Source organism: Oncorhynchus masou, chromosome 10, assembly GCF_036934945.1.
Source record: "Oncorhynchus masou masou isolate Uvic2021 chromosome 10, UVic_Omas_1.1, whole genome shotgun sequence".
Lineage (NCBI taxonomy): Eukaryota > Metazoa > Chordata > Actinopteri > Salmoniformes > Salmonidae > Oncorhynchus > Oncorhynchus masou.
The window spans coordinates 26739552-26756465 of NC_088221.1; the positions used below are offsets into that span (position 1 = coordinate 26739552).

The window sequence follows — 16914 nt, forward strand, 5'->3', positions numbered from 1 at the left end:
CCGAATTTAGAACCTTTATTATACGGATTATGGGCTTTACCATCACATTAATATGCTTCCAGTTGTACATAGCCATGATAAGGCATTTTCCATACTGACTGTGTGACGTAAGACCAGAGTGGACCACACATAAGCAAATACACACACCAAGTGCCATGCACCTGACTATATAACAGACTCTGTTGTCCTTAACCTAATCATCATCATTATTATCATCATCCTCTTCTTCTTTCAATGCATGACATGCAGCAAGCAAAAAAAGGGATTGAGGCAAAATATACACCACTTCTCTAATGACAGATTCTGCCCTAAATGACTCTTGTGTACGTTCACCTGTGGTTGGAAAGACTAGTGATCAGTTCCAGTGGTCAGATGAAGCAGATACTAAACTACAGGACTGTTTTGCTCGCACAGCTTGGAATATGTTCCCGGGATTCTTCCGATGGTATTGAGGAGTACACTACAGAGGGTAGTGGGTACGGCCCAGTTCATCCCCGGGGCCAAGCTTCCTGCCATCCAGGACCTCTATACCAGGCGGTGTCATAGACTGTTCTACCTGCTACCGCACGGCAAGCAGTACCGGAGCGCCAGGTCTAGCTCCAAGAGCTTCTTAACAGCTTCTACCCCAAAGCCATAAGACTCCTGTACAGCTAATCAAATGGCTACCCAGACTATTTGCATTGCACCCCCCCCCCCTGATACTTACAGTATTATCTATGCATTACCATTTAAATAACTCTACCTACATGTTCATAATTACCTCAATTACCTTGACACCGGTACCCCCTGTATTTTGCCCCGCTATTGTTATTTACTGCTGCTCTTTAATTATTTGTTATTCTTATCTCTTACTTTTTTTGTATTTTCTTAACTGCATTATTGGTTCAGGGCTTGTAAGTAAGCATTTCACTGTAAGGTCTACTACACCTGTTGTATTCGGCGCATGCAACAAGTACAATTTGTTTTGATTTAAGGCTCTAAATGCTCACCTTTAAGGCGTTATGGATCTGCAATTGGGCAAGAGGAGGCACCTTACTACTTTGCTGCCGTATTATTGCTTATCAGATTCGTAAATTGTTCCCTCACATATGGTTGTTGCAGGATATACTGACCATGTTGGCTTTCTCAGAGGAGGAGGGTGTGGTGAAGATATGAGTGGCAGTAGAAGATCAGGCTACGACAGGGGTCAGATGATCAGGGTTTCAGATGATCCTGGGTATGTGTTAAAGGGCAACCTCTACCAAGAAACTTCCAAGACCAAGTAACCACCCAGTTACAGAAAAACAAGCAAATTGAAAGACGAGGTTGTTTAATTGATTCTGTGAACTTCCTATGTGTGAAATGAAACCAATGTCTACAGAAGATGTCTGCTTCTCATACAATTGTCCGTGAGGGTTTGTGAATAGTTAAACTATTACTATTAACACATAAACAAGCAGTGTGACTTTCACAAGGACACATCGACCACCCCTCCTCCTCTTTCAGGCATTATAATCTCACCTCAGTGTCAGACAATGGGTGGGTTTCAAAGGTATATCGGGCTTCCTCTCATTTTCCTTCCTTCATACACTGTCTGGATAGGCCAATGGGATACTTGTTTTCACAAGTCCAATTGTTTAACATACATGTCTGCCAGGTGTCAGGTATCCCCAGTACTTTGTTAGATGGATACATTTAGTTGAAAACCTGATGCAACTACCATTTTTAAAGATGTTCAAAAATTGTCTTACTTGACATATTTACTTGGCTTCTATAAGGAGCATAGGCCATTGACGAATGTCCATCATCCCCCTTGGTTTGGGCCAGGGGAACGTTTTTTCAGGTTGCACCAGTTGAGGCCACTCTCGGTCATGAGAGATGGAAGAGGAAGCGAGACATCCCACTCCCTCATTTTTTCTGTTTCAATGGAAGTCAATGAACTAATTAGACCAGACCCAGCTGCTATCACATTGGTGTCTATGGGAGAGACACCCCCTTAAGTAGACAGGAACCGACCATTTCTTTCAATGGTAAACGGCCTGAGTGAACTGTCTTCATTTATCCACCATTTTTGCCGTAATCTCTGCCTGGAAGTCTCTCCTCCAAGTGTTTTTGGGTCAACCCCTCTTTCTTTCCCACTGGGGGTTCCATTTCATGGAAGGCAAGTGGCTGGTGGCCAGTTTTTGTAGGGTGTGGCCAATCCAACTCCACTTTCTTCTTATTTGTAGTTCAATATACACTATATATACAAAAGTATGTGGACAACCCTTCAAATTTGTGGATTTGGCTATTTCAGCCACACCTGTTGCTGACGGGAGTATAAAATTGAGCACACCACCATACAATCTCCATAGACAAACATTGTCAGTAGCATGGCCTTACTGAAGGGCTCATTGACTTTCAACGTGGCACCGTATTAGGAAGCCACCTTTCCAACAAGTCAGCTCATCAAATGTCTGCCCTGCTCGAGCTGTCCCGGTCAACTGTAAGTGCTGTTATTGTGAAATGGAAATGTCTAGGAGCAATGGCTCAGTCGTGAAGTGGTAGGCCACACAAGCTCACAGGACAGGACCGCCAAGTGCTGAAGCACGTAGTACGTACATTCTTTTGCCTGTCCTCGGTTGCAATTCACACTACCTCTGGAAGAAACGTCAGCACAATAGCCGTTTGCTGGGAGTTTCATGAAATGGGTTTCCATGGCCGAGCAGCCACACAACAAGCCTAAGATCAGCATCCGCAATGCCAAGCATCGGCTGGAGTGGTGTAAAGCTCGCCGCCATTGGACTCTGGTGCAGTGGAAATACGTTCTCTGGAGTGATGAATCACGATTCACAACGGACGAATCTGGGCTTGGCGGATGCCAGGAGAACACTACCTGCCCCAACACATAGTGCCAACGGTAAAGTTTGGTGGAGGAGGAATAATGGTTCGGGCTAGAGCCCTTAGTTCCAATGAAATGAAATCTTAACACTACAGCATACAATGACATTCTATACAATTCTGTGCATGGGGCAGGCCCTTTCCTGTTTTAACATAACAATGCCCCGTGCAAAAAGCGAGGTCCATACAGAAATGGTTTGTCGAGATCGGTGTGGAAGAACTTGACTGGCCTGCACAGAGGCCTGACCTCAACCCCATCAAACACATTTGGAATGAATTGGAACGCCGCCTGCAAGCCAGGCCTAATCTCCCAAAATCAATACCCAACCTCACTAATGTCTTGTGGCTGAATGGAAGCAAGTCCCTGCAGCAATGTTCCAACATCTAGTGCAAAGCCTACCCAGACAAATGAAGGCGGTTATTGCAGCAAAGGGGGGGGACCAACTACGTATTATTGCCCATGAGTTTGGAATGAGATGTTCGACGACTAGGTGTCCACATACTTTTGACCATGTTGTGTATTTTACATTAGTTATATTTTTTGTTTGTTTTTAGTTTGAGTTTATTTTTATTTTTACAGGGACAGTGCACATTAATCAACGTTTCAGTAAAAGTGCCGGTTTTAGCCAGCCGGCTAATTTTCAACCGCAGTCCCTGGGCAGGTTATTAAAAACAATTACAATATAGACAATAGCAACATAGAACAAGCAAGACATAGCAACATAGGACAAGCAAGACGTAGCATACAGACAGAGCAACATAGAGCAAAAAGCAGCAAGACAAAATTCATAAAAGCAACAGTGTTTCCACACCTCACAAGCTACAAACAACAGACAACATGGAAAGCGGCAACACACAGCTAGGGACCATGTTCACATTTCCACCCAACAGCTTCCCTCAACCCCTTCCATCGATCTCCAAAGATCAGTTTTAATTTCTAATTGCCATATTGTTTCCCACTGTGCTGAACCCACTGTTTCTGAACCTTTCTATTCTCATTGTTTCTGTAGTGGCTAAATTGTTCAATATAATTGTCCTAATACAAAACTAATTCTGATCATTAAAACTAAAGAAACAAAAAGTATGGTAACCATGGTTTGGTACGTGTGCTGCCATTCCGGTCACTTCCAGTAGGCCTTGGAGCATGTATGCCTTTAACTGTTTCCTCCATTGGCCTGTAGAGGGGGTAACACACTTTAATTTTGACCTTTATTTAACTAGGCAAGTCAGTTAAGAACAAATTCTTATTTTCAATGACGGCCTAGGAACAGTGGGTTAACTGCCTGTTCAGGGGCAGAACGACAGATTTGTACCTTGTCAGCTCGGGGATTTGAACTTGCAACCTTCCAGTTACTAGTCCAACACTCTAACCACTAGGCGACCCTGCCACCCCACTTAACAGGAGATTAGTAGCAAACACACACACAACAGTAATTGGAAACATACAAATATATAATATAACCTATTTAGCTCAGATGCTAAATTAATTCTAAATATTTCTGCTAAGAATATAATTATATTATTGATCGATTGACTATAACTTTTCAAATCACCCAGTAGTGCTATTTGCCGAGTTCACTCTGGATACATTTTGCAATTTATCAGCCATTCCTGAACCGGCGACCATAAACAAGCTACATATGGTCAGTACCAAAACATGCAATCTAATGTTTCTGTCTATTCGCAGCAAAATCTGCAGAACTGTGATGGTGGTATCCTCCATATACAGTATCAGTCAAAAGTTTGGACACACCTACTCATTTCAGGGTTTTTCTTCATTTTTACTATTTTCTACATTGTAGAATCATAGAAGACATCAACATTATGAAATAACACATATGGAATAATTTAGTAACCAAAAAAGTGTTAAAAGTAGCCACCCTTTGCCTTGACAGCTTTGCACACGCTTGGCATTCTCTCAACCAGCTTCAAACCTGGAATGCATTTCAATTCACAGGTGTGCCTTGTTAAAAGTTCATTTGTGGAATTTCTTTCCTCCTTAATGCATTTGAGCCAATCAGTTGTGTAGTGACAAGGTAGGAGTGGTATACAGAATATAGCCCTATTTGGTAAAAGACCAAGTCCATATTTAGGCAAGAATAGCTCAAATAAACAAAAAGAAATGACAGTCCATCATTACATTAAGACATGAAGGTTAGTCAATATGGAAAATGTCAAGAATTTAGAAAGTTTCTTAAAGTGCAGTTCAAAAAAACATAAAGCGATATGAAACCGGCTCTCATGAGGACCACCACAGGAAAGGAAGACCCAGAGTTAACTCTGCTGCAGAGGACAAGTCCATTAGAGCTACCAGCCTCAGAAATTAAAGCCGAAATAAATGCTTCAGAGTTCTAGTAGCAGACACATCTGAACATCAACTTTTCAGAGGTTGAATGCTCGAATTGCTGCCAAGAAACACAAGCAATGGACATTACTCCGGTGGAAATCTGACCTTTGGTCTGATGAGTCCAAATGTGAGATTTTTTTGTTCCAACCACCGTGTTTTTGCGAGACGCAGAATAGGTGAATGGATGATCTCCGCACGTGTAGTTCCCACCGTGAAGCACGGAGGTGTGATGGTGCCTTGCTGGTGACACCGTCTGGGATTTATTTAGAATTCAAGGCATACTTAAACAGCATAGCTACCACAGCATTTTACAGCAATTCGCCATCCCATCTGGTTTGCGCTTATTGGGCCTATCATTTGTTTTTCAACAGGACAATGACCTAACACACCTACAGACTGTGTAAGGAAGAAGAAGAGTGAAGGAGTGCTGCATCAGATGACCTGGCCTACACAATCACCCAACCTCAACCAAATTGGTTTGTTATGAGTTGGCCTCAGTGTGAAGGAAAAGCAGCCAACAAGTGCTCAGCATATATATATATATCCCATTTAGCAGACGCATATCTGGGAACATATCTGGGAACTCCTTCAAGACTGTTGGAAAAGCATTCCAGGTGAAGCTGGTGGAGAGAATGCCAAGAGAGTGCAAAGCTGTCATCAAGGCAAAGGGTGGCTACTTTGAAGAATCTCAAATATAAAATATATTTTGATTTGTTTAAGACTTTCTTGGTTACTACATGATTCCATATGTGTTATTTCATAGTTTATGTATTCACTACTTCTTTACAATGTAGAAAATAAAAACCCTTTAATGAGTAGTTGCGTCAACTTTTGACTGGTACTGTGTATATATAAACATTCTGTTGGTTATAATTTAAACTGATAAACAAAGTTTTGAATCCAGTCTTTATCAGTTCATAAACCACGTGCCATGGAATCATTACATCGAAAACCTCTTCCCAACTATTTTTCAACCCGTATGACTCAACTGTCATTTTTTGGGTCCTTAAATTGAACTGGTATACTTTTTTTTATTTATCACAACTTCCTTTAACCAATTTTGGTCTTTAATGCAGGGCTGACAGACAAGTTCCTTCTCCTCCTTCCACTTGCCTCCATTTTTGAAGTAACGCTGCCATCATTTGGTTGTTACAAGACCATGGTGCTTGCCTACGGAGCTGTGAGGGGAACGGCACCGCAGTACCTCCAGGCTCTGATCAGGCCCTACACCCAAACAAGGGCACTGCGTTCATCCATCCCTACCACTGAGGAAGACAGCTCAGCCCAGTCAAAACTGTTCGCTGCTCTGGCCCCCCAATGGTTTCACGACGCCAGGACAGCGGAGTCAATCACCACCTTCCGGAGACACCTTCTTCAAGGAATACCTAGGATAGGATAAAGCAATCCTTCTCACCCCCCCTTAAATGATTTAGATGCACTATTGTAAAGTGGCTGTTCCACTGATGTCAGAAGGTGAATTCACCAATTTGTAAGTCGCTCTGGATAAGAGCGTCTGCTAAATGACTTAAATGTAATCTTGGACAGAGCACACATTTCCATATATTTTTGTTAACTGCCTGTGTGACATAACTCCACCAGTCATATTTATTACATTTACAAAGATTATACTGTTTTTAAACGTTGTTTTTCCATTTATTTTTTATCAATTAGTATATTTGAGTTTAACCATACTATTTGTTACAATATTTGTTCTCTTTTCTGGTGGATTAGACAGAAATTGCAACCAGCTTTCTGTGGCATGTTTTTTTTTAAATACGATATTTTGGAGATGATTTTAACTTTCAAATAACCAAAAATGAGAGGTTGCAATCTGAATAAAGGAAAAAATGCCATTGAACACGGGGTGAGCCATTCTTAATAATCAGCTAGAGAGCCAGTTTGAATTTAATTTTTCGTTTTTTTTTATGACTGAAGCCTGTAGTGAGAGGTCCAATCCTTTAATATTTTATAATTTCTGCCCTCCAAATTCATATTCACTATATAAATAGGCCTGTCTAATTTTGTATTGTCCTTTTCATGTTAAGATGATCTATTTTGACTCACTTTATAAAATGTATTGTAGTAAGATTTATGTCATATCCTGAAAAAAATAAATTGAGTATGTCCACTTCTCCATCAGACCATGTTATTGGTAAACCACACAGTAATGTAAAAGTTGTATTATTTTAGCAATCCAATACATAATATGGTGCATTTATCAGAATTTGGTTGTAATCCAGAGATTAGAAAAATGATCTAGATCCTTTGAGACTGTGCAGGGATCCACATTACAGATTTAAAAGACAACATGGATTGTCAGCGTACAATGACACCTTTGTTTTTAATCCCTGGATTTTTAGCCCCTTGTCATTAATGGTTGGATCTGATTTCAATAGCTAACATTTCGATGGCTATAATAAATAGATATGCCGATAGTGGACAACCTTGTTTAACTCCTCGACAGTTTAAAACTATGAGAAGTAGCCATTATTTACTATTTTACACCTGGAGTTACTATACATAACTTTAACCCATTGTATAAGAGATTATCCAAAATAAAATAATCCTGGCATTTATAAATTCCGGTCGTACTTTATCAAAGGCCTTTTCAAAGTCAGCTATGAATACCAGACCTGGTTTCCCAGATTTTTCAGTGTTTTTAGATTTACCACTTGGGTCCTGGGAACATTCATGGGAATGTTTAGAGAGACATAACAAATACATGTATTTTTTTAGACAAGCATTACTGCATTGAAGTGTTACCAAAATCCCAAAAGTACAATACACAAACATTCATATAAAAAGGAGAAACAACCCCAATATACCACTACAAACAACCATTCAGACTAAAGTCAATGACCATTGTACAATTTCATACATGAGCAAAGCATAATTTGGCCTGGGGTGGTTTTATCTTATGTAACTTTATGTTTCTTATCCTTTATTTTTAGCCAGGTACATTTTTATTTAAGAATTAAGGCATGAGGGGGTGTGGCATATGGCCAATATACTACAGCTAAGGGCTGTTCTTAGGCACTATGCATCGCCGTGGTATATTGGCCATATACCACAAACCCCAGAGCTGCCTTATTACTATTATAAACTGGTTACCAGCATAATTAGAGCAGTAAAAATAAATGTTTTGTCATACCCGTGATATACGGTCTGATATATCATGGCTGTCATCCAATCAGCATTCAAGGCTGGAACCACAGCTTTTAATTTAAATTATACAACGGGTGGGTCTAATCCTGAAAGTTGATCGGTTAAAAGCGCATTCCAGCCCGTGTCTATTCCACAAGTTACCACTGGCTAAATCTATGATGTTAAAATGCCCATTTACTCTGTTCCATCTGAATGCGCAATCCACTGTCTCATCAGCCCAGGCAGGGAAGTTCTAAACTTTAAAAGCATCTAGACATTCTCACATTTCTTTTAGACTAACATTTAGTTTTCAACAATGGAGATTTGTATGAACCTTGCTGTCTGTCTCTCTGACATTTGCTTCAATATTCAAATTCAATCTCCAGCTGTCCCATAGTAATGAACTTTTAGGGATCGGGACGAGAAAGACAGGCAAGCGTTTCTCAGCCAGTCGAAATCATGAATCAACTGGCATCATTTTTATGAATACAAACAAAGAAATATCAAATGAAACAAAGCTAGTTTGCAGTTGTTCCAGCTTCCTTTTGAAGTTATTGTAGCTGTGTTTTTAGCTAGCTCCTCTGAACAACAGTGCCCTGATGAGAGAGCACATAAGCTCATTGTTATGGATGTTTCCAAATAAATGTCACTAGAAAGCAGCTTAAACAAATGCAGCTAACTGTTGTTATTCTGTCTGCACTGTTTGACATGACTGTAAGGTAGCCGTAGTTGGTAGTTAGCAAAAGCAAGGGATAAGGACGTTGCCAGCCAGTATAGCATAGATACAGAACAAAAAGACTGAACGAACGACCAGCCGGCTTGGGTAGCAACCCTAGATTTGTGTCGGGACTATATCTTGAGGAAGGATGAAATAGCATGAATAAATTCATGAAAATAACCTTATTTGAATATGTTGGTAATCCGCTGTATAAAATTGATAATGCCCTCGAAGACTGTGCTTGGAGGATATATTGGCACGGCCAACACTGCTTCTCGGGCATTATCACTTAAATAACTGCCTGGTTATCCAATAAAATGAGCTACAGAACAATTCAGGATGTGAAATTACAAAAATATACATAAAATTGCATTAGGAGGAAACACCAGTCTTTGCTCTGTGAACATTTGTGAGTGTGTTTGTGTAAATTAGGTCACAACACCAGTCTCTAACCAGTTCTATAGGCTAGACACTTGTGAGAGTGTGTGTGTGTGTAGGATGATAATATGCGAGTTGCATGTTGACACCACTCTGTCCTGCAGAGGGTTCTTGGCAATGAGGGGTCCTTAGGGGTTGGATGTGGCCCTTGAGGCTGGAGCCACCCCTGTCTTGCCTGCCAGGGTGCTGGTCTTGGGCCTCTTGGATTCTGGGGGCTGGCACACAGGTTCGGTGGGGGGAGAGGGTTGTTCTGGGGGGCAAAGATGAACCAAAATCCATGCATCAATCATAGGCAGAACACTGGACTGAATAAAACATTCTTAGGAATAGGATTTTACATAATTTAGTATACTCAGATGTTAATTTTGTTTCATTGGTTGGGCACTCAGAGGCAGGCCCCATTACAGAGACAGGTAACTAAAACACTGTCCATAGCCAATCCCTGGCCTTGTTGTATAAAGTGCTTGGCAAGTCCTTGTGTTGGTTGTTGCATGATATGCTGACCACGTTTGGCTTTCTCCGTGGAGGAGGGTGTGGTGAAGGCAGCTGGAGATCTAGAGACGACGGGAGTCAGAGATATCCGTCTAAAAACAGAAGGTAGCGAGAGAACAGTGACTTAGAGAGGGAATCTACCCAGCTCTTGAGTAGGTGGCTTAGGAATAAGTTCCAAAATATGGCTTTTATGTAGGCCTACATAAGAACAACTTGCACCTAATTTAGGATTCATAGGGAAAAACTAAACCTGCGAATAATAACAATCTAACTGCACTTCTTCCCACCTATGCTCTTTCTCTCCTCATTCAATCTCCTCACAGACTGATAATGACCGGACACACACACACACACTGCCCATCTTGTCTGCCGGCAGCCTCTCAGGATAATCTGTACTTGATTAACAGTGGGTGGGGTCCAAAGAACCCTGAAAACCAGACAGGGTTTTGTTCTGACAGACAGTAGCTAACGACCAATACACGCCGCAAGCTCTGTCATTATTTTGTCTCACACTCAATGTCAACAAATTACTTATCATCCACAATGTTGATTCAGAACCTGCATAGAGATTCTTAGATACTGCACATTTCCAATAAATGGAAACAGTAGGGGGGGAAGTGGTTCAATGTCCTTCCCTAGACAAGGCATGCTGCCATCACCCTGTCTAACTGTTCCCTTCCATCCAGTGATCATGTGGCAGTGACGTAGTAGCGGTGTGTAGGTACCAGGCAGTCAGTCTGGCTCCACTCACCATCAGCCATTTGAATGGGAGTTCAGGGATTTTAACTACATTTACATACTATAGTTTTGTATTGGAGAGTGTAGCCTAAATTCCCAGGTGCTGCCTTTACATTCAAGCTAACTTGTTGTAGCATCTAGGCAATAGCATCATGGTTGAGAACAGGATAGTAATGAGCTTATGGACCAGGGGTAGCCATTACAGGGAGAATGGTTTCATCTAAACTTTGATTGTAGTGGTGACCAACATGATGAATGATTCAACAAGGATCAAGGTGCATTAGCGTGCAAACGCTACTCACACATGCAGAAACACATTCTCACTAATATACGCACCCATGGACAAACTCTGACTCACAGGCAAGCATTAAATTGATTAGACAAGCACATACAAAAATCCAGACACACAATGGTCTGTAGATAAAAAAATCCATGACATCTTGTGTCTGTGCTCTTACCTGGGGACAGGTTCTTTAGGGGTGGTGCTAGTTTTAGGGGTGCTGGGACCAAGAGTGTTTCTTTGGGCCTTTGGGGTGAGGCAGGGCTGGGCTGTAGAGGGGGTGAGGCGGGTTTTGGGGGTAGAGGCGATGAGGTGAGGCTGCTGGGGGGTGGAGGGGGCGCTGATGCTGGCTGTGGTAGGGATCTTGGGGGAATTAGCAGCAGTGGCTTTGGGGGAGCTGGGCTTGCCCCATCCCTCCAGGGTGTTGAGGGTGATCCTACGGGGCTGTGGCTTGGCCTTGCCAGGGTTGTTATTCTCCTCACCCCCAGGGACCAGGGGGGTGGCACGGGAGGTGCTGGGGGTCTCTTTAGGAATGGCGTGGACAGTGGCGGTGCTCTCTGTGGTTTTAGGGACGGGGGACACCCTGCGAGCCATGGCAGCCTTCTTGCCCTTCTTCTCTGGGCCATTGCCAGGGGTGACAACCTCCAGGACTGGGGGCTCCTTCAGGGGTGTGCCCAGCTCACCAGGAGAGAAGGAAAGGAAGGAGCAGTAGCCGTCTGTAGAAGACACCGCCAGGAAAGAACCGTCCCGAGACCTACAACAGTACACCATCACTAAATAGACTGGATGGAACAGACTGGAATAATACTACAACAACTTATTATCACAAGGAGTAGTTAGAAGTTACCCACAAACACTGATACAGGGTCAGATACTTTCAGTGCAGTTTGGGATTGGGGGATAGGGTCATCAGATCGTAGATCAAGGGCATCTTCTACCTCAAGCTAATCAAAAACAGAGCAATACAAGACATCTGAAGAGCGTGTGTGTACCAGGTGAGGTCGCTGAGTGTGTGGTAGTGGATGTTGGACACGTAGCCGAAGGGTAGGGTTTGCTGAGTGTCATAGATGAAGATGGAGTCCTCTGATGCCACAGCAAACACAAGTCTGTATGGCAAGCCAAACATGTTGGGCAGGGGCTGGGCACTGCCATCTGTAGGGAAGGGAGAGTGGAGTGGTGAGGAGAGAAGAAGGCATAGAGAGGAGAGAAGGGAGTTAGTTATCTTTTTTGCTATTGTGTGTGTCCTTACCATCTCCCTTCTTGGTCCTCAGCTCGAAGTAGACAGGGCAACAACGTACAGCCAGGGTGGCTTTAGCAGGGCAGGGCAGGTGAGCTATGGGCCTAAGATACAGAAAGGCAGATACAGGTTATACCCATACTCTGATACAGAAGCAAACTGCAGGCTGTGACAGTCTCCGTTCATTTCACTAAATCTTCATTGTCACCAAAGGGTTATTGGTTGGCAGCAATGACCTCTTGAGGCTCTTCCTGGAGAAGACGTATGTAGTGTTGGTGACGTTCTCCCCTGCCTCCACACACCCCGCTACATATAGAGAGAACGCAGAGGAAGGACAGAGAGAGAGGAAGGACAGAGAGAGAGGGAGAAAGGAGATGGGCTAAACAGGATGTCACCTATGACCTCCACATCATAGGATATGACAGCAGCACAGGACACAATTTCTTCCTGTTTCAAGTCACCAGACGAATGCACAGAGTAATTGTTTTCGTGTGTGTACCTGGGGCAAGCAGAAAGGATCCGTCCGGTGTGAAGGTGAGTCGCCTGAAGAAAGACTTCATGCTGTCGTCATGGAACATTCGGTACTGTTTCACCTGTACAGAAACAAATAAACACCATTACATCATTGAGTGTTCAGTGTGTGCATGATTGTTTCGTGTGAGTGTAAATGTGTGTGTATGATTATAAATGTGTGTGTGTATGGGAGATTGTCCACTCAGCTCATACTGACCTCTCCCTCGACAGCTGATCCAGAGCTCATCTTACTGACACTGTAGGCCTTCCTCCTGCTCTGAGTACTGTACACACGCATCACCCTGAGAGAGAGCGAGAGAGAGGGAGATATGCTGGTTCATTGTTTATATGTTAGTTCCACTAATCACTGATTAAGGGAGAGACAAAATGGCTTCTCACACAGAACCAGTGGCTGTGTGTGTTGTGTTCCTACCGGTCACAGCTGAGTGTGGCCACATACTGGCCCAGCGGGTCCCAGGTCACTCCCTGCACATAGCTCTTATGGTCGTTAAAGACGCACAGCTTCTGACCTGAGAAATACAACACAGTTACTACCTGTGTTATAACTAATGAACAGCATGCATTCACCAAGAGTAAACATAATAGACAACACAGAGGTACAACTCAACAGACACATTTAGACACACTTTGTGTACACACATCTTACCCTTTGTGACATCCCACATAATGGCAGTGTTGTCCACAGAACCAGAGACCATGAAGTTCCCATCCCGGGTCCAGCTGATATCATACACATCCTCTATGTGTCCCCTACCAAACAATTTAAGAAACAATCACAGATGTGGTTATGAAGTAAGACATATAAAAATATTACAGGGAGGGGACCATGCATTGTAGATAAGGGCATCTATTAGAGGGTCTCACCTCAGGGTCTTGACCACGCTCCAGCTCTCCTTGTTGAGCTGACTGTCCTCCTCCTCCTGGAACGATTGGGCCTGTTCAGGCTCCTTACTGTCGTTTAGCTTCCACAGCAGGATGGCTGCATCTGTTACACAGTCATTACACTCACATGTAATGTGAGTATCTCTTATCATAGCAATTTACAAGTACTTGGGTTTTTTGAAAGATCCCACATCGAAGGTCTTGTGAAAAAGCTCAGGCACAAGTTGGATTTGTTTTGTCTGTAATAAGTCATGTTTTTATTTGAAGTGATAAAAGAGGCTTGTTTGCACTACTTTTATGCTTATACTTGATTATGGTGATATCTTGTACGCCCCTGTGAGGTCATTATGTATGATGAACACTGTACCATGGGGTGCTGAAGTTTGTTACCAACTCCAGAGCTGTCACATCATTGTACCCTCTATGTGCGAATGGGCTGGCCTTAACTCTTCAGGGGATTAAATCCTTTGTACATTTTTATTTATAAAGCCATACTGAGACAGTTCCCATTTTTACTAGTCTAACTACATTATCGAGCAGTCACATGAAAAACTATTGCCTGAATCACGACTGTGTTTTGTTAATTGTGCCTAAAGCCAGTACAGAGCTAGAGGAAAAAAGCTTTCCAGTTCTCTGCCCCTTTCACTTGGAACGAGTTTCAAACGGTCCTGAAATTACAGGAGCTCGTCCCTTTAAATGAGTTTAAAGCTAGGTTAAACACTATGATGGAAAATTAAGTGGAATGGAGAGAGGAGTCAATGTTAACCTAGTTTCACCACACTCGCAAACCATCTTACTGTTCAATGCGTACATTTATGTTTTTTAAACTGTAGTGCTTCGTGTTGTAAATGTGTCTGCAACTTTGTGTGCTGGTATTTAGGCCAGGTCTCTCTTGTAAAAGAGATAGTTCATCTCAACGAGATTGGTAAAACACAAAAATAAATAAATAGTATATTATTGTTGTGTTGTCATCAACTGATTACAATACCAGAGGTGCAAAAAGATGGCGGCCTCCATGCACTTACCACAAATGACTTGTAGGCCAAGTTTTCCGTATTGTACATTGCTCTCTGTTACTTTTCTTATGTCATAATCACAGTAAACATGATCCCATTTTTAGCTTCAAGTTTTGAAAATTGAACCATGTCACACCATAGTTTTAAAACGCCATTGATAGTGGTAAAACCATGATGTCATTTTTGAATTCCGACACCTTTATGCATCTTCGGCATTGGAGAAGCTAATCACCCTTGTTCCATTTTATTTGCTATATAAGTTTGCTACATAGTGACCCACCATCTCCTCCAGAGGCGAGCAGCTCGCAGTTGGGGCAGAAGCGCACCACGTTGACGGCCTTGGTGTGCCGTGCCAGGTTTGACAGGAAGTCCACCACTGCCTTCCCATCAGGCCCCATCTCCACACGCCACAGCTGACCACAGCAAGTGACACCACACGTTACAGCATCACACAGAGCCACTACACACGTTAGGTCATTGTCTCTGAAAGCACAACTACATTGTTCCCTTACCAAGCAGTGTGAGTGAGAGAAAAAGGCCCTCTGTTAATGCATACAAGTGTTCAGTTTGTGTGTAACGATGCAAGTGTGTGTGTGAGAAAGTAAGAGAAACATTTCGCTGCACATTTGAAAATCTGTGTACACGACCACTAAACTTTGATTTGAACAATGTGGTTGTTTTAAACAGCTAGCTAGTACTCACCCTGACAGTGGTGTCCACTCCTGCTGTGGCCAGCCTGTGTATGTGGCCCTCTGAGTTGTGCTGGAAGTCCAGACTGTAGACAGGCTCTTTGTTGTGCCACGCAATCTCACATGTTATCACCTTCATCCTGCTACTAAATACAGGGAAAGGAAGAAAGATTAAGGAGAGTGTCAGCTAGAGATACTAGATATAACTAGCAACTGAACAAACAACAATTGTTGTGTTGTTGACACCAACAGTCACTTGTAAATGAGAAGGCAGTGAAGAAAGTTGGGACATTAGCAACTTTCAAGTGCTCTACTCTCATATATTAATTGTAGCTCAGTACCTACTCGTAATTTTGCTTAGTAAAGCCAACATGTTCGTTAGCTTAGCCAGAGCTAAATTAGCTCAATCGCTAGCAATTTACGTTAGCTAGTTCAGATAGCTAGCTGTGTGATGAAATAAACCACTTGCGACGACCTAATGAAAAGTGTTAATGTCATATTCAATATTGAATTACTCAGATATGCATCCATAACATATGCATAAATAAACATTTATCTTTATCTACCTGTTTCTCCGCTGTTTCACTTTTCTGCTGAGTCCAGTCGACAAGCAGACTGCACAGGCAAAACAACATGGGTTTCCCGCGTAGAGTTCGTCCATAACTTCCGGTAGAGAAGTCAACAGTGATAGGAGGAGAGGGAAAGGGGGTGGGTATGAGAACCTGCAACATCAGAGATTGTTCCCGGGTGCTGTAATACCAGAGTAATCCAAATTGCGGCAGAGAGTACACAGACTCTCTTGAGTCTGGGTAATTTCAAGGGGTAAACAAATTGACATTCAAAATAGATTTCAGCTGATATTATAGTAGAATAACAACATATATGCTGACATTCAAGGCGTTGTAAGTGCATGAAGCGCATTTTTATTTATTTTATTTATTTATTTCACATTTATTTAACCAGGTAGGCTAGTTGAGAACAAGTTCTCATTTACAACTGCGACCTGGCCAAGATAAAGCATAGCAGTGTGAACAGACGACAACACAGAGTTACACATGGAGTAAACAATAAACAAGTCAATAACACAGTAGAAAAATAAAAAATAGTTTATATACATGAGGAGGTAGGCGAATAATTACAAATTACATGATGTAATTTAGTTTGAGACTTGGGGTAAATTGGGAATTAGGAGGTGGGGAAGCACTATTTAATAGAAAATGACACAAGTAAAAATGAAAGTCACCCAGTAAAATCCTACTTGAGTAAAAGTTTTAAAGTATTTGGTTTTAAATATAATTAAGTATCAAAAGTAAATGTAATTGCTAAAATATACAAACGTATCAAAAGTGAAAGTATAAATAATTAAAAATTCCTTATATTAAGCAAAGAGATGGTACGACTTTCTTGTTTTTATTTGATTTATGGATAGCCAGGGGCACACTGTTTAGTGTGTCCGACAGATCAGATGACCAGGGATTTTCTCTATAAGTGCGTGAATTAGACCATTTTCCTGTCCTGCTAAGCGTTAAAAATGTAATGA

General features: G+C 42.1%; 1 protein-coding gene across 2 annotated transcripts; it reads right to left on the bottom strand.

Annotated features, from left to right (window-relative positions):
• Positions 1-7778: 7778 nt before the first annotated feature.
• LOC135547433 (chromatin assembly factor 1 subunit B-like) lies at positions 7779-16023 on the bottom strand. 2 transcript variants are annotated; one of them, XM_064976451.1, is made up of 14 exons: positions 15941-16023; positions 15388-15520; positions 14966-15098; positions 13652-13772; positions 13434-13537; positions 13200-13296; positions 12984-13068; positions 12753-12846; positions 12490-12559; positions 12266-12357; positions 12009-12168; positions 11195-11770; positions 10011-10090; positions 7779-9756 (listed from the first exon to the last, which is right to left on the bottom strand). In XM_064976451.1, exons 2-14 carry the CDS (start codon positions 15511-15513, stop codon positions 9635-9637), a joined length of 1860 nt encoding a protein of 619 aa, XP_064832523.1. In that variant the 5' UTR covers positions 15514-15520; positions 15941-16023; the 3' UTR covers positions 7779-9634. The 2 variants fall into 2 exon arrangements, with proteins under 2 accessions (XP_064832523.1, XP_064832524.1); XM_064976452.1 differs by having other exon boundaries at positions 9686-9756; positions 9845-10090.
• Between the last annotated feature and the right edge of the window lie 891 nt (positions 16024-16914).